Here is a 24,131-nt window from a genome sequence, read left to right as displayed (position 1 = left end):
AGTCATGTAGGCGAAAATCGTGCCATAGGGGGCGAGATCCTTAACAGGACCTATTTTTAAAACATTTTATATTTCTCTCTCTTTTTCTTCAGCTAAACATGCTACTCCTGAAGCCCCAGTATTCTGAGTTCCAGATGTGACCACTTTTCTCTACAGATATGCCTGATCCACCCAGATGTTCTACCTCTGATTAAACCCTTGTCTCTTAGTGGTGTAGACAGCCTGGAGACCCATGGGACCATACTGACCTATTAGTTGCACCTATAATACTGACCACTTGTTTGCACAATTCCACATGAAATTTAATGTTATATTTCTGTAAAGCTGCTTTGAAATAATGTTCACTGTTAAGTGTTTTTTTTTTTAATAACCACATTCATCATACATGGTTTTCCTTATTTCACTGAAAACCTTTTGTCTTTTTTTGGAGAATCAGGTCATAATAACATACAAACCTCCCAATGTCCAGTGTCACCCAAATGAGGATGAGGTTCACTACTGAGTCTGGTTCCTCGCAAGGTTTCTTCCTCATATAATCTCCGGGCATTTTTCCTTGCCACCATTAGAGATAAATAACTTAATTCAAAACTTTATTTTTTTTTATTTATTGAAAAATTTGTTGAAAGCGCTATACAAATAAATTGAATTGAAATATAAACAATTGCATGTTTGACCTTGCTAATGATACTTCAATTCAATTCAAGTCAAGTTTATTTGTATAGCGCTTTTTACAATAGACATTGTTTCAAAGCAGCTTTACAGAACATAAACATAGAGCAGAAGGTAAACATAATTAACGATAAAGGAAATAACGAATAAGAAAAGTAAAAGAATTGACAGAATAAAAAATTCTAGATTATTATTAGATATAAATAGTTCACAATCCCTATGAGCAAGTCTGAGGTGACTCAGGCAGCAGTGGCAAGGAAAAACTCCCTTAAATTGGTAAAGGAAGAAACCTTGAGAGGAACCGGACACAAGGGGGAACCCATCCTCATATGGGTGACACTGGGGGTGTGATTGTAATATACAGTCAGATAAATGTTGTATTGCTGTAAGGATCATGGACTTCAGATCTCCTTAGTATCATAGAGTCTAACTGGAGATGTCTCAGGATTCTTAGTGTCGGCCTCGGCTCAGTGGACGTCCAAAGGCTACGTCCCACAGAGGACGTTGGGAGCTGGTACAATGTCTGGATTCCTCGGGATGGGTACAAAGAGAGAAGCAGTGGAGAGGGATTAACATATCTGCTGTTCACAAAAATGTGCAGGTCTCATCAACTGATGCATGATACTACAGGATGTGTTATGTGTACGTCCTATAGTATCCTGCATCAGTACATCAGACCTGCACATTTTTATGAACAGCAGATATGTTAATCCCTGTTAATAAACATGATACATACATGTTTAGATACATACATGTTCTACTGTTGCTCAGTTTTATTGTTACTGGTGGTTCTGGTTCAGCTACACAATGTGAATCTGTCCAGTCTTGGATACTAATATTATACAGTACTACTACCTCATACCTTACCTTTATTACCAAAACCATTTCTGTGACTGATGGCTCAATGAATGTTAGTGGAATGGAACATGAATGTCTCTGGAGCAATAACGCACCATCTGATAATTCACACATTACAATGTTTCATTTCATTTAAGTTGACTCGAGGTTGAAAAGTTTAAGACAAATATAGAGTTAAAAAATGTGCCATATCACAGTAGTACCTCATTATGTGTTCCTGGTCAAAGAAGAAAATATCTAAGCTGCTAAAAGTAAAACGTGCAAATACAGTCTTGTGCAGTCTTAATTTTAAAAACTCATTCCACATGTTTTGTCATGATTTGATTACCATATAATCACTTGTAATTATTCAGTTATTCGAAGAGACTGAAGTAACACAAGTATTATATTTCCTTATCAGCACACACTGGAAATGGCATGGGGATATTTCTACATGCTTTATTTCTGTTTTTATTCAGTTTCAAATATATGCATAATAGAAATATTTAGTATGTGTTGTTAATTGAAAATCTTACATACAGAGGCAGGATAGTGCCTCTTCTTTTTTTTTTATTTCAAGTATCTAAGCCATCACATATTGCTCATTTACTCTACATGTTTGCATTGCTTTCAGTTAATCTGCACAGAATAACATGGGAGTTTAAAAAATGTCACCTGGGCTCTTTCTGTGTGCTTCATTCGTCACTGTGACATTAGCTTTTCGGTTTCTTCACTGATGCCTAACAATAATATTTTTATCATTTAAAGCATCATAAAAATAGGAACACATGAAGTTTTACTTCTTGGCACTGAAATTAACTGCAGAAACTGGTACACAAAGTATATGTCTTTGTGAGTTACTTGTTAGGTGTGTAAGTCTCACTGTGATTATTGCTAAAAAAAAAAAAAAAGCGATTAATTTGTTTATTCTCATGTATTGAGGAAATTTTCTTGGTCTGGGGGGTGATGTATCCAGGTCCTACCCTGGGAACACTGGCAGTCTATCACAGGGCACAACAAAGTAGAAGATATATTCATTCATGCCTAGATGTGATTTAGTGTACTGAACTGAACCATGTGAATTTGCATTACGGAGCAGTGGAGCAAGGTATACGGTTTAATGTTATAAACATATGTTACGTAGATTTGTGGTCTTTTATTCATCTCTTTGATAAACTGTTACTTCCAATCTATTAAGAGTTGATGTAAAGTATATTTAGGAAATTCATTATCAGTTGTTATTGTCCAGTCAACATTTCTTAAACCCATCATAAATTATTAAGTAAGGATGACAAAGAAATTTGATACATTTTAGAGATTATAAGTTTATTACATTATTTATTAGTTTATTTTTAAAGCACACTGCAATCAAACTTGATGTTTCAACCCACCTTGATTTTCAGACTAATATATTTATGTATGTAATTTATTGATATTTATGTACTGTAGTTAGCTGATAAGTAATCATACATTCATACAAAATGTTCTAAATAATCAAATCATTTGAATTTCAGAATTCAGGAGTTCAGAAACATAACAACAAAACATCATTTGGAATATCTGAATTAACATATCAAATACAAAGATATATAATAGAGAAACCATAAGAAAATGATCAGCATCTTAATTTTACTTCCCATAAATTATCATTATACACATACTGAAACTAATTTCTAGCCATTTCTCAGTATAACACAAATATAAAGCTTTAAAAAAATGTTTTTGTTGTTGTATTGGTTTGTTGTGTTCTTATCATGAATGTCAGTATTTTGCTGCATTATCTTGATGGTGTTGTCTCATTTAATATTGAAGTTATGCTTCAGACAGAGAAGAGCCTGCTCTTTAGTGATTTTCTGCCATTCTACTGGATACACAGCTGGATCTGCTTCAAACTGTTTAGCAAATCTGTCATTAAATGTCACCATCACATACTTCCAGTAATCTGAGGCCTTCATAGACATGTCAGGTGCAATATGCCAGTCTGGGTAGTATTTCCGATAGTCTTTACAAGGATGAGCTTCGAAATTAGTTTCATAACTTCGAAACGTTCCATTGGCAAATACACTAGATGTACAGATCTCTTCACAAAGAGAATTAGTCTTTGCGTATACAAAACCACCAAGTCCCTTTGGTCTATGCAGACCTGCATGGTGTTGCTGATGTTTCTTCCCTCCTGCCTCACATGGTGTTTTGCAAAATGGACACTTTTTCCCACATCCAAACACCCTCTTAAAGAGCACATTTTGGGGCTTCACAGACACATTGTTCAGTGTCTCTTGGATATCAGTTGACCTGGAGATCTCATCTATTAACTCCAGCTTCATCTCATCAATACATTCATAGAGACTTTTGGTGAATGGAGCACAATCGCTTGTATTCTGAAAGAGGACCTGTTCCACTGTGTTCATGGACATTGGGATGACACAGATTAAAGATTTGCAAAAGTTCTGGATAAACTTCGTTGTACCTCCTTCATTATTGGGCAATGGAGACCCATTGTCATCAAACTTAGAGGCTTCCATTGGTTTCATAATCTTCTGCATGATGTCCTCCAGCTTCTTCATTTTTATGTTTTGCAGAGATATGTCTTTGGAAAAGGATTTAATGATATGATTGTATATCCATCCTTTGACAAAAGCATTATAATGCAAAATGTACCTTTCAAAATCCTCAAAGTTGGATTTTTCCAGTAGCTCCTTTTGAAGTGTGTACTGAAACAGTACTCGAGAACTATACTCAGTTGGGTTGTTTTGCAGAACTGCATCAACGATATCAGGTCCAATGGACTGGTCGATGTATTCAGTCACTGCTGGTTTGAGACAGACCTGAGTGAATTCTCTTGCTTTCCTGTGGCACTGGTCATTCTTTCTATACAAATCAATGAAATCAGACAGATACTGACTCTTGAATTTCTGCAAATGCTTAATGGGGTCTTGGTCAATGAGGAATTTCCTGTGCATAATTGTGAATTTCCGAGATGCAATGCCACAAATGTGCAGTTTTAAGTCAAGTTCAAATTTTGTGCTGATTTTTGATCCTGCATTTGTGAGCTGATCATCAATTTCTTCAAGCACATCTTTTGTAAATGTGTATTGGTAATCACATTTTTCTTGTGCATGTTGATCAATGGTTTTTTCACAGGACTTAATTATACTGTTTGCAACAATCTCTAACTCTTGCTTTGCATTACGCTGTCGGAAGAGGCTTTGAAATTTCTTTCCTAATTTTATGTGCTTCTCTTTGACCTGGAATTCTCCTCGCCCATCCTCAGTGAAATTTTTAACTTTCTGCAAATCCTCCATGACATTGCGATTGGAAAAACTTCCTCTCAGTTGCTTTAGAATTTCAGCAGAAACATCCCTTTCTTTTATACCAGTGATGTTTGCCACTTCTCTTTTCCACATTTTCTCAAACTCAGCTGTAAGCTCTTTGTCAGACACATCATGTTTACAATATTTGTAATGTTGCAGGAGTTGAAGAACTTGGCACTCAATCATTGCGTTTTGCTTTCTGAGAATGTCTTCTAATTTCTTCTTGTTACTCGTCATCTCAAGAACAACATCTAATGTTTTTCTCACTTCATCCTTCATTTCAATCTCTAGACCTTTGATGTTATTAGCAAAATCAACTTTGTACTTTTCCACCAAATGTACATGGCGGTCTTTCTTTTTGTAGTACTCGTTTAGATTTTTATACATTCTGTCTCTCTGAGAGGCAATTTCTTTAGCTGCTTTCTGTTTAATTTGCTCAACAACCTCGTTATTCTGACTTTTTTCAGTGTTAGGTATTTGAACCATTTCAGATGTAACCCAAGACTGAATGTGTCGTCTGAAAGACCATTCCCATTCTGTAAACTTTTTGGAAAGGTTGTCATATTCATGGGCTACAAGAGTGTTTCTGAAACTGAAGATAAAGTTCTCAAACTTTACTGCCTTCCACAAGCTGCACATCCATTGTAGGAACTCTGGTATCTGAGAAGGTTCTTCATCCTTTCTTGCTTTCAAGAGGTTTTTCTTAAAATCAAGAACAGCCACACTGTAGCCTGTGTTAACTGGTGCCATTGGTGGAGTGCCATGCCATAGGCCTGGTATATACCAGTTATTCTTTTCCACATCATAATCCAAAACATCAGTGAATTTTTTTATGTTAGGCTTCTTTTCCATATCAGCTGCAATCACTGTCATCTCATTTAGTTGTTCCAAGAGCTGTTTTCGTTCTGTCAGGTTTTTGTCATATGCTGATACACCACCAACATTTTGATGAACAATGTGGCAGACTGTCTTCTTACCAACTTCCTTCATCCGTAAAAATGCATGAACTGCTATCTGTAACACATCCTTCATCTCTGTGGAATTCTCCATTGCTATATTGATTATAGTTACATCACTAAGACCAATCACAAATGTGGCCAACTCATTGTCATGCTCATAACTGTCTTCCAGTTTTGCCAGTGCTGGTGATTTCAAACCCTCTGTATCAATCAGAAGGACAAAGTCACAAAGTAACTCTTCCTTCAAGTCTTCACCCACAGGGATGAGAATCATGTATGCTCCACGTGTGCATCTTCCACTACCCACTGCAAACTGGACTCCAAACATAGTGTTGAGCAGTGTTGATTTACCAGAACTCTGAACCCCTAACACAGTAATAACCAGCACGCGGCTCTTTCCCCCAACCATACTGTGAAGCTCCATAAGAACATCACTCACCCATTTCTCTGGGATATTTGATGCATCTCCATCAAGTAGTTCAAGAGGAAATCCAGCCAGAAGCAGTTTGGCAGCCAGAGTAGGAAGATTGCTTATTTTATCAGATATTTTGCTTGAACCAAATGATGCAGCCTCATAGATTTGTCCCATTTCTCTCATGTAATGCTCGATGCCAAGAGAAGAATCAAGAAGTTCCTGGTCTAATCGGGCTATAGCATCTCTGTCTTTCTTTTGGTCACACTCTTTGTATTTTTGCCGAAGGTTTGACATGTGTTTACGTGATCGCATGTCCAACTTTAGTCCCATCCATTTCAGAAAGAAGGCTTGCTCAGTATCGTCAGAGCTCAACAAAGAATCAGTGAAGATCTCCATTGTTGTGGTCATTTTGTACTGACTTTGTTTGTTCCAAATTTCTTCGATTTCTTTTTGAAGTTGAACCTTATATTCTTCCAAGCTGTTTTCTCCTGAATTGCGTAATCTACATTGCTCTTTCTCTATTTTAGCCAGTCTTTTCCAATTTTCACCTTGTAGTGGCAGCTGTGTCTTTTTATAATCCGTTATTTGACGAACTCCAATCGTTTTCAACATTTTTTCTGCCATTTCTTCAGCTAACACAGAGGCTTTTCTTTGAATCTCATCAACGGCAAGACCTAATTCCTGAGCAGTCTTCTTCATGGAATCAATAGTAAATGATTCATAAGTTCCGCTTAGAACAGTCTTAATGGAAGAATTGATTGATTTGGCAAAAGAAGCCAAATTCACTTTTTGGTTTTTCTTAATTATGTGGTCTCTATCCAGCTGCAGTGTATCAATTAATGCCTCAATAGATGACTTCACCTCCTGGGTCATGTTTCTCTGAGAGTTCACCACAAGAAATATTTTGTATTTAATTCCTTGTAAAGAGGCAAACAATCTTTGCTCATTTTCTTCAACACTGTCCAAGAACACAAACAGAGCTGCTGATACCTTTGTAAGGAACCTGACATGTGTTTCAAAACTGCAAGCATCACCTCTTAAATTAGCAACAGCTACTGCCTCAGGAAAGACATCAATGCTATTGTTTCCACATGGAAGATTCCAGCAAATTTCAACCATGCCATTAGAAATTAGCCTTAGTGCAGATCCGCCAATCATTTCACGGTGAGAAAAGAAGTCATGGTGCTGCTCTGCATTGTTGAGCACTTGGTTCAAAACTTGAGACTTGGACAAGCTGCAGTTACTTAATCTCAAAAATGATACCAAGGGAATTTCAGAATGAACAACACTGTTTTCGACAAACTCTTTTGATACTGACATTGAACATGGGCGCCATTCTTTTATGATACATCTAAGAGCCCATAACATAAGAGTGCCCTGATTGATTTCTCCTGGAGGCAGCAAAAATGGTGCGGCAAACTGGCACATTGACATTTTCAGTGCTATTTCTTGCTGAAGAAAACTATCTGCACAGAAAAAGAGGGCAGCGTGAAGATCAAGAAGGTTAAAACTACCATCACTGTCCTCTTCACTAAACAAGTCTTCAGATTCATCATTTTCACAAAGTGCAGATAGTATTGATCTTGATTTTGAATTAACCATCAGTAACTTTCTCAGAAAGGCCCATGGTATTGCTTTCAGTGAGTCAGTTTTTTCATTGGACAATGTGGAACTGTTGATTTCCAGTAATGACTTCAGGGTCAGCTTGTTTGGGTAGTACTTTTCAAGTCCCAGTTTTTTCAAAAATGAAAGAAGGGAATCTGAAAATAAAAGCATTTTTCTTAATGATGTATATATATATATGTGGTTACAAATGTGCATAAAAAATATTTTAATGTTCATTTTTAATTTTGGTGATTTGTTATTACTAAAGAGCTAGGACTTTTCTTTGTTTGAGGAAAGAAAGCAGGGTTTCATAGTTCCCAGCAATTAGGTGGAGGCTGATGTACATTTAGTTTTGTGGACAAGCTTCAGTGAAAGGTTCCCTTTTCGAGGGAACTTGACTCTGCACGATGGCTTGACACTATGGGAATGCCCTCGCAGACAGTGTATGAAGAACATGTAAATACATGACAATTTAATTGCCAAAGGGGGTCAGGTTAGAGGCCATTTTAGTAAATCGTTTGTCCATGTCAAAGGTCTATCTATTTTGTTGCATCTCTTAATGTTATGTCAAGCATATTAAAGATGTGTGGAGCTATGCCCCTGTTTTTCATGGTGGATGAATTGCACACTCTTTGTGTAGTTTGTTTGAGAGCAGAGCACTCTCAATGAAGCTTCCCTTGTCACTGGTCTTAAATCTGTCAGGGTACATTGGCCTTGCTTACAGGGTTCCCTCAATTAATCCCCTTTCTCTCTCCCTCTCATCTGAATCCGAAGACTTTTTTTGGACACAGAGGCTGAAGTCACAAGTTCTTCCAAGCCAGATGGCAACCTAATGACTCCCAGGGTCATCCATATTTGGACTTTGATGCTGAGGAGTGTCATCTGCTGAAGGGCCGCCAAGAAAAGGGCTCAGGCCTCCTTTAGGGCAGATCTGTCTTTGACTACCCTGATGCATTGTTGCCCCTGCCAACCCTACCCACTCAGGTTATTTGGGAAGTAGGTGTGTCATGTGGCTCTTTCCCCTTAGGTTCACATTCCAGTAAATGGAGAAGATCTCATCTCTCAGCAATGTTTCTAGCTCAAAAATCATTCTCCTGCAGCCCAGGGGCTATGAGATTGATCTACAAGCAGAGAGCACAACAGTGGTCTCCTAACTCTATCACAAGGGTGGGCCACATTTGCACCCAACCTTCAAGCAGGTGCTTAAGATCCTGCTTTGTTCAGAAACCAAACTCTTGAGGGCTGTTTACATTACACAGTACACATGCTAGAGAGTAGATTCAGAGTAGAGAGTAGGTGCAGAGGACAAGGCCTGGGCAATGGCTGCCCCACCCACAGGTGGTGAAGGCCATATGGCAGAGGTACAGAAAAACAGAAGTGTTCGTCTCCAAGAAGCTGTCCCACTGTCCCCTCAGGTTTGCCATCACACCTTTATCTCCTCTAGGGCTGGGCACCACGTTGCAGGGGTGGCTGAGGCTGAAAGTCATCCCCCGATAGCACTGAACCCAATGGTTCTACCCAGGGTACACCAGCAAAAAGCCCCTCTATTATTAGTAGCTCCGCATTGATAAAATAAATTGTCTCTTGCTTAGAACCCAGTCAGTTGTGGTTGCTTTATCTTGCTATTTCTTGTAGGGCTGGCTTGGTAAAAATCAAATTAAAGCTTTTTGCTGTTTTACAAGGCCTTGGCAGGGCGTGGCACCTCTGGGTATATCATGTGACTAACCTCCAAACTGGCTTGAGTCCCTCTGAGCTGATCCTGATCCTGATCCACAGTCTTATTTATGCATAGAATAAAATCATGTTTAATTAGACACATAGCAGGTTGTTAGTATTAAAATCAAGATGAAAGTGCAAATGTATTAACACATACCAAAAAATACAAATCAATACATGTGCATAAATATTTAAATTAATATTTAATAACAAAAATGCTAATACATAGTTCCTACTTTTAATGACACTTCTGTTAGAAGCCATCTTTCTTCAGGATTAGGGTTTTTTTTTCAAGCTGCCCTACAGATTTTCAGAAATGCCTGTGTGGTAAAAGAAAATAACATTATTCAGTGTGTTCAACCAAGATTTTCTTTAATGTAATATCTATACAGTATATATATATATAGTAAAATCAGTAGATGAGCTTAATAGAATTTGGAATTGATCAAATGACTTTGTGTTTTATATTTTTTAAAAATTGCTTTCTGTTTGTTTGAAGAATATTTTAAGGGAATTTCTGGCATAGTAATTATTACTAAGAACAACTAGATTTGATGACAGAAGAGTGCAGATCAACACATCAATGCATCAAGTTCTTTGTTTTTAACCTTGTAAAAATTATTTATAGATATTTTGTTTATAAAACTTTTTTTTAATATATTATCTTTTCACAAATTGTGTTCAAGAAAAAAATCATATCAAATTATATGAGGCCTATATTTGCATAAAATTCACAGTCATTTTTCAGAAATTACAAAAATTAACTGATAAATATGAATGACCATTGTAGGTCAGCATAGAGACATTGAGATAATAGGGTCAATTCAGTGAAAACAAAATTCACAAACAGAGAGGAAGTCTATAACATTTAATAAATACTTTTAAAGCCCCTGTCAACTTTTTTGTATGAATTGAAAAAACAATTAAGAAAAGGAATAACAATAAAAACCCACTTGATTTGACTGCAGTGTTAGAAAACTGTTTAACAAAATGTGACCTGATACACAGTTCTGAGTAGGCAGAAAAGGTATACTTCAATTAGAGAAGTATAATTCTTTAATCTTCCATTTGGTAATGTCGATAAAATTACAGAAGTTTATTCTACTTTTTTATACTATCAATATCCAATAATGCCTACATTTACACTGGATGAATGATTGTTGTAAAAATTTGTCCACCAGACAATGTTGGTTTTAATGATCAAATGAATAACTGAGAATAATGTCACAGCAATAATTTTAAAATTCATAAAATTTTCAAATTTTATAAATCATCCCTTCTATCTTATAAAGGCAAAGGAAAATGAAAAGGGTCTGTATCTTCTAAAGGGAAAAGATTTGAAGCGAAAAGTTTTATCACTGCTTACCATATTTAGACATTTATTGGAGTTCTCATGATGATCGTGGTGTTCGTTCTTTTGTTATTGTTGCTTGTTCCCAGTATTTATACTCAGTAGACTGTTCTACACCCTGAGATTGCATCAGTACTGTTGATTCACTATCTGTGAATGTGCAGAGCAGGTTTTGTGAGTGAAAACAAAAGTCTCAGGTTAGATCTGGTCATGCTACTTTTGGTAATCATTGCATTTAACTACTGTGAATAAATACTGAAGAGATCCCTAGCAGGTTCCCCACTCTTACTGAGAGTCCTCATATAATGGTTATTACCATTATATGAGGATGGGGTGACAAATATTAAATGTGCATAATAAATGAGAGACTTGTTGCCAATGAGTAGAATAAAATAAAGCGAATAACATAAAATTGTGCTTTTTACTGATCATCTTGAAGCACCTTTACAGTCTTTTTGAAAATGAATTGTCTCATAGCAAATATTTGAGGTCCTCTTTGTGTATGAAACATAGTTGTATGATTTAGTATGTTGTATAGCATTAAAATTCCCTTTGCTGGAACTAAGAGACTCAAACCTGTTCCAGCATGACAATGCCCATGTGCATAACTTGAGGTCCGTGAAGACATTGTTTGCCAAGTTTGAAGCGGAAGAACTTAAGTGCTAACAGGTTTGCTCCAGAAAGCGGGGATGGGTTGGAATTTACAACAAGCAGATATGGGTGTGATGGTCAAAAGACAGAGCTCAGGACTTAAGTACAGTAAGTAGTCCTTAAGTGCATAAAGTGCATCTGTGCAACCTATTGCAAACAGTGCAGGACAAAGACAGTGCAGGACAAAAGACAGTGCAAACAAAAAATACAAGACATTACACAAAAGACAATACACTAAGGACAATATTCAATTCAATTCAATGCAAGTTTATTTGTATAGCGCTTTTTACAATAGACATTGTCTCAAAGCAGCTTTACAGAACATAAACATAGAGCAGAAGGTAAACGTAAGGAATAATAAAAGAAATAACGAATAATAAAAGAAAAAGAATTAACAGAATAAAAAATTCAAGATTATTATTAGATGTATATAGTTCACAATGTGTATGTATTTATCCCCCTATGAGCAAGTCTGAGGTGACTCAGGCAGCAGTGGCAAGGAAAAACTGGAGGATTCACCATTTAATTCTACAAAATGGTATCGATCAGACAGGTAGGATCTAAACCAACTTAAAGCCTGTCCATGAATACCTGTGTAATTTTGTAAGCGATCTAGAAGAATGTTGTGGTCTATAGTGTCGAATGCAGCACTAAGGTCAAGTAGAAATAATAAGGCCATACAGTCTTGGTCCGAAGCTAAGAACAAGTCATTTGTAACTTTAACAAGTGCTGTTTCTGTGCTGTGGTGGGGCCTGAAACCTGACTGAAACTCTTCAAGGATCTTGCTCTCCTGTAAGAAGGAGCTCATTTGAACAGACACAACCTTTTCAAGTATTTTGGACATAAACGGAAGGTGTGAGATAGGTCTGTAATTTGATAGTTCATTTGGATCTAAGTTAGGTTTTTTGATGAGTGGCCTAATAACTGCCAACTTGAAATACTTGGGGACATAACCTAAGGATAATGAGGAGTTAATGATATTAAGAAGAGCCTCACCAGCTTTATGTAACACTTCTTTCAGTAGTTTAGTTGGGATGGGGTCTAGTGAACATGTTGTTGATTTAGCTGTAGTAATAAGTTTATCTAACTCTTCCTGTCCTGTACTTGTAAAGCTCTGTAAAGCCTTGGGTGAGATTGTGTCACTAGTTGCTCTCATATGTTGAGCGTCACCTATTTTATTCCTGATACTTTCGATTTTATCAGTGAAGAATCTCATAAAATCCTCACTACTGAACTGTGATGGAATAGTTTGTTCAGATTTCTGTTTTTTTGTTAAACTAGCCACTGTGCTAAATAAAAACCTGGGATTGTTCTGGTTATTTTCTATGAGTTTGCTCAGGTGCCCAGCCCTAGCAGCTTTTAGAGCCTGTCTGTAGTTGGACATACTGTCCTTATACGCGATTCTAAAAACCACTAATTTAGTTTTTCTCCATTTCCATTCGAGGTTATGGGTCTCCCTCTTGAGGGTATGAGTATCACTATTATACCACAATGCAAGTGTTTTATCTCTAACCTTCTGTAATCTGACTGGGGCAACAGTGTCTAATGTGCTATGCTGTTAGTCATTACATCTAGGTCGTTTGTGTTTAAGGGTACAGTAAGAAGTCCAGACAGATCAAGCAGGTTATTTGTGAATCTGTCTTTACTGGTCGGAATAATAGTTCTACCGAGTCGATAACGTGGAGAGACATAGTTAGTCTGTTCTACGGGTAGTGTGTACATTATGAGGTAATGGTCTGTGATGTCATCACTTTAGGAAATGATATCTATATCAATGACATCTATTCTGTGTGATATTATTAAATCTAGTGTGTGATTACGTCGATGGGTTGCTCTACTGATGTTTTGTTTAAGCCCAAGTGAGTTTAGTAAGTCCATAAATGTGAGTCCTAAAGCGTCGTTTGTGTCTTCAACATGAATGTTAAAATCTCCTACAATTAATGCTTTGTCAAAGTTAACCAATATTTCTGAGAGAAAATCTGTGAATTCTCTAAGAAAAACTGTGTAGGGCCCTGGGGGTCTGTATACGGTCGCTAGAGCAAAAGACATCATGGATTTTTTCGAGTGCATGTGCGATAGTGTGTCCACACACTTTCATGAATTAAGCTTACCGTAAGTTTCATTTTTTTATTTTACCTTTTTTTTTTCCAGGAAGTCTCATTGAGATTAAAATCTCTTTTACAAGAGAGACCTGGCCAATGTAGCAGCCATACAGTTTGACAACATATTAAAATCCAACAAGTACAAAAATAAAAAGAAATATTAAAACATAGGATCCTCTCAACAAAAACAATCACATGCATTCATTACCACTTTCTTTATGATGCTTTTAAATTCACCAATAGACACCAATTTCTCTCATTTTAAATCTTTTTGCAAATTATTCCATGCCAAAGGTCCAAAATAGGAAAATGCAGTTTTCCCCAGTTCAGTAAAAACTACATTTAAAGTACATTTAAAAGCAAACACTTTGAAGAGCGCAACTGGTAACTGCCAGAACAATATTTAGCTTTAATGCCCTAATTTAATTAAAATGATTAAATAATACAATTAGCTTTCTTATTCCATTTCATAAATGCATGGAATATTACGATTCAAAAAAATTTAATTGTAAGTGTAACTAAGTGTAATGGAGGTGGGGGATAGGGTAGTGCTTAAAATGTTTTTGATTGTACCTTCCTGCACATGTAGGTATATTTATAACATGGCGGTTGTTACGAACCTGTTTCTCATTTTAAAACTTTACTGGCCTCACCATTATCTATTTAAAAAGTTTAAACCCATGTGATTTACCTATTTGTTTTTATGAAAGAGTAATTGTTTATATACGGGCATGTCATTAAATACTGGAATGGCAATCAAAAGTATGCAAACCTATCAGGTGACAACTCATGTCATAAGAGGTGATGTTTTCATTAACTTTTTGGAAGTATCTTTGAACATTTATTTTAGTTAGTATTGAAGGGAAAACATAAAAATAACATAGGTTTTTATTTAGCACAGTAGCTAGAGTAACAAAAAACAGAAATGTGAACACATTATTCCATCACAGTTCAGTAGTGAGAACTTTATGAGATTCTTTACTGATAAAATTAAAAACAATAGGTGATGTTCAACATGTGAGAGCAGCTTGTGACTCAGTCTCACCTAAAGTGCTACACTCACAACTACAGTGCTTTACAAGTACAGGACAGGAAGAGTTAGATAAGCTTATTACTAAGCTATATCAACAACTTGTATACTAGACCATCCCAACTAAATTACTGAAAGGAGTGTTATATAAAGCTGGTGAGCCTCTTCTTAATATTATTAACTCCTCGCTATCTTTAGGTTACGTCCCTAAATCTTTCAAGTTGGCAGTTATTAATCACTCATTAAGAAACCTAATTTAGATCCTAATGAACAATCAAATTACAGACCTATTTCACATCTTCCGTTTATGTCTAAAATACTAGAAAAGGTTGTGTCTGTTCAACTGTGCTCCTTCTTACAGGAGAACATTATCTTTGAAGAGTTTCAGTCAGGTTTCAGGCCCCATCATAGCAAAGAATCTGCACTTGTTAAAGTTACAAATCACTTGTTGTTAGCTTTGGACCAATACTGTATGTCACTATTAGTTCTACTTGACCTTAGTGCTGCATTCGACACTATAGATCACAACATTCTTCTAGATCGCTTACAAAATTACACAGTTATTCATGGACAGGCTTTAAGTTGGTTTAAATCCTACCTGTCTGATCGATACCATTTTGTAGAATTAAATGGTGAATCCTCCAGTTCATTGGCAGTTAATTATGGGGTCCCTCAAGGTTCAGTCCTTGAAGCCCTGCTCTTCTCGATATACATGCTTCCGTTAGGGAACATTATTAGATGACATGGAATTAATTTCCACTGTTATGCTGACGATACACAGTTATATATCTCATCAAAACCAGATGAAATAGATGAATTGGATGAGCTGTAATTTTCTGTTATTAAACTCCGATAAGACAGAAATACTACTTATCGGTCCAAAAACCAGTACACAGAAACTTTCACAACTCAACTTCCATTTAGAGGGATGTACTGTTATTAGTAGCTCGACAGTGAACCTATGTGTTATATTAGACAGCAATTTGTCTTTTGAAAATCATATCGCCCATACTACTGTACAAAAACAGCCTTCTTCCACCTTAGAAATATTGCCAAGGCGAGAAACATCCTGTCTGTATCTGATGCTGAGAAGCTAGTTCATGCATTCATGACCTCTAGACTGGACTATTGTAATGCATTACTAGGTGGTTGTCCTGCATCTTTAATAAATAGGCTACAGTTAGTCCAAAATGCAGCTGCCAGAGTTCTTACCAGGACAAGAAAATATGATCATATAACCGCAATTTTATCATCTCTACATTGGCTACCTGTTAAGTTTAGAATTGATTACAAACTGCTGTTACTCACGAATAAGGCTCTTAATGGTTTAGTGCCCATGTATCTAACTAGTCTTCTAACACGTTACAATCCTTCACGCTCTCTGAGATCACAAAACTCAGGACTTCTGGTAGTTCCCAGAATATCAAAGTCTACTAAAGGTGGTAAAGCATTTTCATATTTAGCTTCTAAACTTTTCAATAGTCTTCCTGATAGTGTTCGGGGCTCAGACACACTTTCCCAGTTTAAATGTAGATTAAAAATTCATCTCTTTAGTCAGGTGTACACATAATACATCCCATAATACTGTGCAATATTATATCAGACTTGCAAATATTATGAACAGCAGATATGTTAATCCCTCTCCACTGCTTCTCTCTTTGTACCCATCCCGAGGCATCCAGAACCTGTACCTGCTTCGATCGTCTTCCGTGCGATGAAGATTTTGAGATGAGGCCGACTCAGCGAATCCTAAGGCATCTAGAGCTCTATCAGCTACAGTTAGACACTGCTATACTAAAAAGATGTGAACTCCATGTGATCTTTGGCATCTATACAACATCTGTTTGACTGTATTTTTATAATAACACCTTCCAGTGTTACCCATATGAGGATGGGTTCCCCTTGAGTCTGGTTCCTCTCAAGGTTTCTTCCATATAAGGGAGTTTTTCCTTGCCACTGCTGCCTGAGTCAACTCAGACTTGCTCATTGGGGATAAATACATACAAATTGTGAACTAAATGCATCTAATATTAATCTTGAAATTTGCATTCTATTAATCCTTATATTATTCTTTATAATAACCTTTTGTTCTGTGTTTATGTTCTGTAAAGCTACTTTGAGACAATGTCAATTGTAAAAACGCTATACAAATAAATTTGAATTGAATTGAATTGAATAAAGATTGAAATAATTAATAACATTTAAAATGTCTTTGTATTTTTATACATGTAAGTCAAGAAGCTTTTATTGTTATTTCAAACATATATAGCTGTTGCAGTACACAGTGAAATAGAAAAAGAGCTAAGCACTTAAGTAAGTAGTCCTAGCCACATAAAGTGCTTCTGTGCAACCTATTGCAAACAGTGCAGGACAAAAGACAAAAAGACAGTGCAGGACAAAAGACAGTGCAAACAAAGAATACAAGACATTACACAAAAGATAATACACAAAGACAACATACATAAACAGTGCCAACCAGTGTAAATAGAATGTTAAATCAATATTGCATGTGCAGAAATACTGGAATGAACACATTAGTATTATACAGTAGCAGCAGTTGCATGAGCTATACTGAAGTATTGTGTAAAACAGCAATCGACTGAAATGTGAAAGACAGTGTAATGTGTATGTGTAAATGTGTAATTATACAAAGAACAGTAAAAAAAACAACAACATTTTTTTCTAAATATATAAATAAAAAAGGATCATCTACACTTGAAGGCACCCTGACAGACTCAGGAACAGAATCCCCTACCTTCTGGTTAGTAGACCAGCACCTTGACCGCCAGGCTACCATGGCTGGCATTATGAAGAGGAGGATCTATGTGTATGTATAATAAAATGTGAATTTAATGTATATATGTCTAGCAATTTGGGGGGTAATTTGGGAGGTTGTTCAGGTTTGACCAATGGGGTAGGTAGGGTTCAGTTGTGGTTAGGGACCTCAGGGTTGGGTTGAGGTTAAGTATGAGTTGGGGTTAGGAGTTGGGGGTCGCGTTTAGGGGATATTTAGGTGGGTCATTAAGTTTGTATTATTTTATTATTGTAAAATAATAATCCAAATAAAAGCACATGCTAATAATGGCAATACACTGGATAATTAACTATTTCTCTTTCTTTTATCCATCCCCTAAGTGCTACAAATACACAATGCTGCAAACAAGTGATTTAAAACCTTTGAACAAATTCACATTTAATTTCATATAATCACCGAATTAAAAAACATGCATATAATTTAATAGATAAATTAATTAATAAATAAATAAATTCATTATATGTCTTCCTTTATTCAAATAATTTATTTTCCCACTGTCTTTACACATTTATAAACATTTTTACCAGCACATGTTTCTCCAGTAGGGGCCGAAGAACCTCAGGCAGAACCATTATAAATGTTGGTCTGATTTTAAACAGCAAATTTGTTTTATTTATTTTTCATTTAACCCAAAAATATTCTAGTCCAACTTCTTTCTACTTTTCTCCTCTGTTGAGTGCTCCATCCCATCTTGCTCTCCACCCTTTGAATCTGCAGTTTCTTGAGGCCATGTAGTCGAAAATGGTTATAAAGTGTATTGTTTTTATCACCTTTTCTAATTTGATAAGAATGTTGCCTTAGTTGCCTTGCCTTAATTAATTTGTTATTTGTTTCCCCTAGGTATCATTTTTGACATTCCCTTTGATGGCATATACTATGTTAGAACTGTGCAGATGTAGGGTCTGCTCAGTTGGAACGCCGAGGCCCTGTTAGTTAGTTATTTAGTTTGTGATATGTGTGCTCGTTCTTATTGGTTATTATTGTTCTTATTCATTTTAGCGATGAGTTCCGCCGTCATTTCCTGTGCTTGTTGGAAGTGTTCCTACACTCTTTATTTAAGGTATGTGAATAGGAATATGTAAACACAAAGGGTAATATTTGTTGTAAAACAATATTGATTAGTGTCAAACTTTTGTTTGTTTTCTCTCAGGGAATGACCTCCATATCTTCTATACCTAAGTGCTTTAAACAGTGTCTGTGTGACTTTCTCCACATCCTCTGAAAAACTGCAGATTCTATGGAAACAAATTAATTGTGATTTCACAATCCTTTTGAAGGTGTGTCTAGGATGGAAAGTACTCTTATGCAACAATGCATGCCTTTCTTTTTAAAAAATACTTTTGTAGCCAAGCCCTTGTTACCATTATGTGATGCTCTGAAGAAGACTTGTGTATCTAAAAATTCAATCAAATCCCTCTATATGTTGTGCTTGACCTTAATTGCTGTGTGGTGGGAATTTAAAACTTCTAAAAAAAAAGTGTAAAATTCACCTTCTGAGTTAGTCCAGAGACCAAAAGTGTCATCCAAGAATCTGAAGTATAATTGTGGTAACTGGCTGAATTTTAAAAAGGATTCTTCCCAGGTGCTCATATACAGATTTGAATATGCTAAGGCAAACCTTTTCCCCATTGCAGTGCCATGGATTTGTAGTTAATATCTATCATCGAATTCAAAATCATTCCTCGTGAGACTTAAGTCCAACAACTGTAAATCTCATGATCTGGTCTACTGCGGTCTAGATGTTTAATGAAAGCGTCCCTGACTGCCTGTAATCCTAGTTGTGTGTCGATATTGGTGTATAATAAGTTGATGTCAACTGTAATCAAACACCTTATCTGAAACCATCAAGTCTTTCATTTTAGCTACAAAGTCCTAAGTGTCTCTTATGTTACTGTCATGTCTTTGGGATAATGGATTAATGTGGTGGTCGATGGAATCTGCCACTTGATAAGATTCTATTGGTCGACCGCATGGAACTCTAAATGGCACCGTCCACTTGTGAATCTTTGGCAGTATGTAAAACTGTGTGATTCGGGGAGTATCTGGAACACTAAGACAGGTGAATTATTTGTAAGTAATGTATTTTGAGACATGTTAGTATTTCCTGAAGCCTACTCTGCGTTTCTTTATAAATTGGCTATTGTAGTAATGCATAATGATATGTGTTGCTTAACTGTCTATTGCCTTCTAGTAAGTAATGTGATTTGTCCATTATAACAACCTGAGAACATTTATCGGCCGGTATTATTATTATAATATCTGTTTATAAGAGTTTTAGTCGCCTATCGTATTTGTGCACTATGAAGCTCCATGCGGTCGAACTGCTGTGCTGTGGAATACAAGTCAGTCCTTTCTCATTAAAATGTTATTCTCTACCTGGCTTAATGTGTACGCTGATAAGTTTTAATATTTGAATGGTGGGGAGTTGTGCACTCACAGGCCTGCATCCTCACATGTTTAATTGGCCAAGCCAAATGTTAAGGATAGCAGACTCCTTGTCTGAATACCAGTGGACCGGATAACATGCTTCGGTATTAAAACGTAATCTCAGGCCCGTCACCAATGGGTTGCATTAGGGGCCCCCAATTGACTTGACGTGCCCCCCCAAATGACTCATGCCCCTGAACAAATTTCACTTAACCATATGGTACATGTGCTTTTAACTACTATTCTGAGAGATTGAATATAACTCAATGAATTTCAAAGTGCATCCTTGACATTTCAGTAGTAGCAGTAGTTAGATCACAGGAACAGTTATCTTACCAATGGAAACACTTATCCAGAAATACAGAAAACACAAACCAGCCTCACGGCAGTTCGTCACATAGGTCACGAAATGTAATCTATCTGGTTCGTGGAGATGGAGCTCCCTTTTTTACGTGTCACAAAGCACGGACTTTCGATCTAAAAGCAGTCGTGGGACAGTTTGGGGCAGTCGTGGCCTAATGGTTAAGAGTATGACTCGTAACCCGAAGGTTGTGGGTTCGAGTCTCGGGCCGGCCACAACTGAGGTGCCCGTGAGCAAGGCACCAAACCCCCCCAATTGCTCCCCGGGCGCCGCAGCATAAATGGCTGCCCACTGCTCCGGGTGTGTGTTCACGGTGTGTGTGTTCATTGCTGTGTGTGTGCACTTTGGATGGGTTAAATGCAGAGAACAAATTCTGAGTATGGGTCACCGTACTTAGCCGTATGCCACTTCACTTCACTAATGTATTGCAATAGGAAGTATCTTTCGTGTCTGCACTAAGTTTTTATTTCTGCCACCCGAAAGCATTGTTCTTGCTCATTTGTTATTCATTTTTAAACTTTAAGCACTACATTACTGTTGATCTTTACACCAACACAACATTTGTTTGACTGTATATCTATAATCACACCCTCCAGTGTCACCCATATGAGGATGGTTCCCCTTTGAGTCTGGTTCCTCTCAAGGTTTTTTCATTTACCAATTTAAGGGAGTTTTTGCTTACCACTGCTTCCTGAGTCACCTCAGACTTGCTCATTGGGGATAAATACATACAAATGTGAAATAAACTTTCACGCCACTTTCAATCTAATAATAATCTTGAATTTTTTACTCTATTAATCTTTATTATTCTTTATATTATCCTTTTGTTCTATGTTTATGTTCTGTAAAGCTGCTTTGAGACAATGTCTATTGTAAAAAGATGCTTTACAAATAAACTTGAATTGAATTTAATTGAATTACTCAACATTTATGTAACCAGGAGATTTTCTCCTTGTTTTTATTGCTTTATATTCTGTAGGGTACGAACCATTGTGCTATGGTTTCTTTTCTGAGAAAAGCCGTTTTTTCCATCTATTCAGTGTGTTAAATCGGACAGTAAACTAAATACTACAGTACCCATGAGTCTTATCTACCTTTACTATGTTGAAGACGTCAGCTAAAACTACCAGTTATCAGTTACCAGTTACCAGTTACCAGTTATCATTCAGAGGGAGCTGTGGTGCTTTTGACATGGCAGAGGATGGTAGTGATCTCTTTCTCTCCCTTTTGACACTGTCAAGAAAGACAGTAAATTGTCTGAAATAATAAAACAAATCACCCGTAATGAAAGCTACACAAGAACAGAAATACAAAATGAGCTGATTTCCTTTATGAGTAACATCATGACTGATGCCATTGTACAAGAGGTCGGCTATTCGTGGTATACTATTAAAGTGGATGGGACACAGGACACCATTGGATGTGAGAACATATCTATAGTATAAACAGCAGAACATTTTCTCACAATAGCTACAGCAGATGCCGGTGATGCCAACAAACTGACAAAAAAAATTATGGAAGGACTGGCAAAAGCAGGACTTCAGAAATTTTAAGTCAGATGTATGATGGAGCATCAGTTATGGCTGGAAAGAATGGTGGGATGCAGAAACTACTCCATGAAAAACTGAGCCAAGAAATACCATATGTTCATTGCATGAACCACCAGCTGCACCTGGTGGTTGTGAACACTTTGATAGCCGAGAAAGCAGTCACAGACTTTTTTGATGTATGTTGCACCCTGTACAGATTCTTTCAGATGCCTGCTGTTTCGGCACATTAAAGCAACTTCTTGAGCAGAGGTGGACAGGACATTAATCAACAGTATCCTCTATCATTAAGTCTTACAAAGAAATAATTTCTTTGCTTTTTGAGATAGACACGGAGAGGACATATGGTGCTGAGTTGAGGATGGACGCCATTTTAGCTTTTAAGGGAAATTTCTCAGCCTGTTTTTATGTTTATCGCATGCTTTGTAAAGAAGGTACTTATGTTGCTTTATGGCCCTAACAAGCTGTTGCAGAGTGACGGCATGGACCTGTTGACTAGGTTGAAACTGGTCGTGAGTGCTACCGAGTGTGTAAGTAATTTCCACTGCAAAATTCAGAGAGCTGTGGGATGCAGTCAACATGTTACTTTCGCACCTTCAAAATGGCACCGCACAGTAATTAAGAACTTACACCAGTACTTTGTTGAAGAAACAACAGGACAAAAGGACAATGACAAGTCAGAGCAACGAAGGCTTTATTACAGTGCACTTGACACACTTCTTGGGGAATTCAACCATCACTTTGGTGAGCGCAACACACAGCTTGCACAGTCGCTGATTGCACTGAACCCAGAGAGCGACCAATTTTTGAACCCAAAGTTACTTCAGCACATTATGGCATTAACAAAATCAACCATTGTTGAGCCAGAATGTACTGTTGCTAAACAGTTTATTTCTACACTAATGAAAGAAGAAGAAATACGTGAAATTGACGACACAAAATCTCCTTTCAAAGTACCACAAAGTACCAGATTGGAAGCAATGCCAAGTGTAATGACAACTTTGAAGACCAGGTTAATACTGGGTGCTTCAACCGCAATGTGTGAAAACTCATTTTTCGTTTTGTTGTAAGACCCTGGCAGGTACAGGATGGAGTTACAGGAATCTTTCTAGGCTCCAATACTGGTTCTCAGCCAACAAACCTAAATAAATGCAAAGATACACCATAACCAATTGTTAACTTATCTGTCAGAAGACAGACAGAAATAGATGGTACAAAGAGAAGGAAAAATAGGAAAAGAAAGGAGAGACATAAGGAAAATAGACAAAGGAAAATCAATGTAAAAATACAAAAGGTTGAAAAGTTGGTTGAAGAGTTGAAAGACTTAAATATGAGTGATACAAGGGATCAGACGCTGTACCTAGACAGCTGGAAGAAGATTCCAAAAGAAATGAAAATTATAATGCATTAACTTTTATTTTCAGAAGTTCAGGAGAACTCTGAATTGCTTTTCTTTTTCCTATGTTCATGTTTTCTCCTTGCAGTGAAATCCTAAAAGCCTGCTGTGCATTCTCGGGTGAAATCTGCAAATAAAGTGTTTCAATGCTCACTGTCGAAAATTTGACGGCGAGAGAAAGTTTCAGTCATGTATAATCACAGCTTGGCAGCTAAAGGGAGTTAACTGCAACCATATAACCATGTAAAGAATTGTTAACCTTAAAGATGAGGAACAAACATGAGTAGCACTCTGAGGGTCACAGATGAGAAATGGTTGGAGGACGAAATTTTATGTTGGCTGTCGAAAAAGCCAAGGGGGTCCAGACTCGACAGCGAAATCCTTGCTATAGCAATGTTACAAAATGTATAAAAGCTTGTCTTGAATTACACTTTGTGTGCATTCTAGTGTAAACAAGCTCAGTGCATGTTATGCATATGTCTGTATGCATCATAGAACAAATGAAAGCTTACACTTGGAGAGTGTTGTTTGGTTTGTTATAATCTTTGCATTTTAATTACTTTTACTTATTCTAATTCTGTTTGATTATTTGAAGGAGATTTTATTGTATTACACTACTTTTAAATTTTCTGTATTACATTACTTTTAATAAAAACAAGGCATCCCATTGTGAAGACCCTGAAAAGACAAAAAGGTCTAAGTCTGACTCCTTCATTTAAAGATTTAAACAATAGATTAGGTAGAAGAACTTGAAGAGGATCCTTTGTTAAAAGACATCGAAGGACACCTGCGTTCAAGGTAAGACCAAAGATAGTCGATCTTGTGTTTTCAACACTAACCCGTGCAAACTAGGACACATCCTTTAGTTATTCTGGAAGGTTTTCCTATGCAATACGAAAACATGTGTCACCAAGGCACACGTACGCCAGTGTAAATTAC

At 36.8% G+C, this 24,131-nt stretch overlaps 1 protein-coding gene across 1 annotated transcript; it reads right to left on the bottom strand.

Moving 5' to 3' along the window:
* Nucleotides 1-2,811: 2,811 nt before the first annotated feature.
* Nucleotides 2,812-11,024, bottom strand: LOC113663285 (up-regulator of cell proliferation-like). The gene is made up of 4 exons (XM_027178507.2): nt 10,879-11,024; nt 9,749-9,832; nt 9,523-9,573; nt 2,812-7,951 (listed from the first exon to the last, which is right to left on the bottom strand). The coding sequence occupies exons 2-4, from the start codon at nt 9,774-9,776 to the stop codon at nt 3,303-3,305; spliced, it is 4,728 nt and encodes a 1,575-aa protein (XP_027034308.2). The 5' UTR covers nt 9,777-9,832; nt 10,879-11,024; the 3' UTR covers nt 2,812-3,302.
* Nucleotides 11,025-24,131: the final 13,107 nt, after the last annotated feature.

This window comes from Tachysurus fulvidraco, chromosome 12 (assembly GCF_022655615.1).
Source record: "Tachysurus fulvidraco isolate hzauxx_2018 chromosome 12, HZAU_PFXX_2.0, whole genome shotgun sequence".
Classification (NCBI taxonomy): Eukaryota; Metazoa; Chordata; class Actinopteri; order Siluriformes; family Bagridae; genus Tachysurus; species Tachysurus fulvidraco.
Note: the sequence above shows the minus strand (reverse complement) of the source record. Positions and strands in the feature narration are given on the sequence as shown.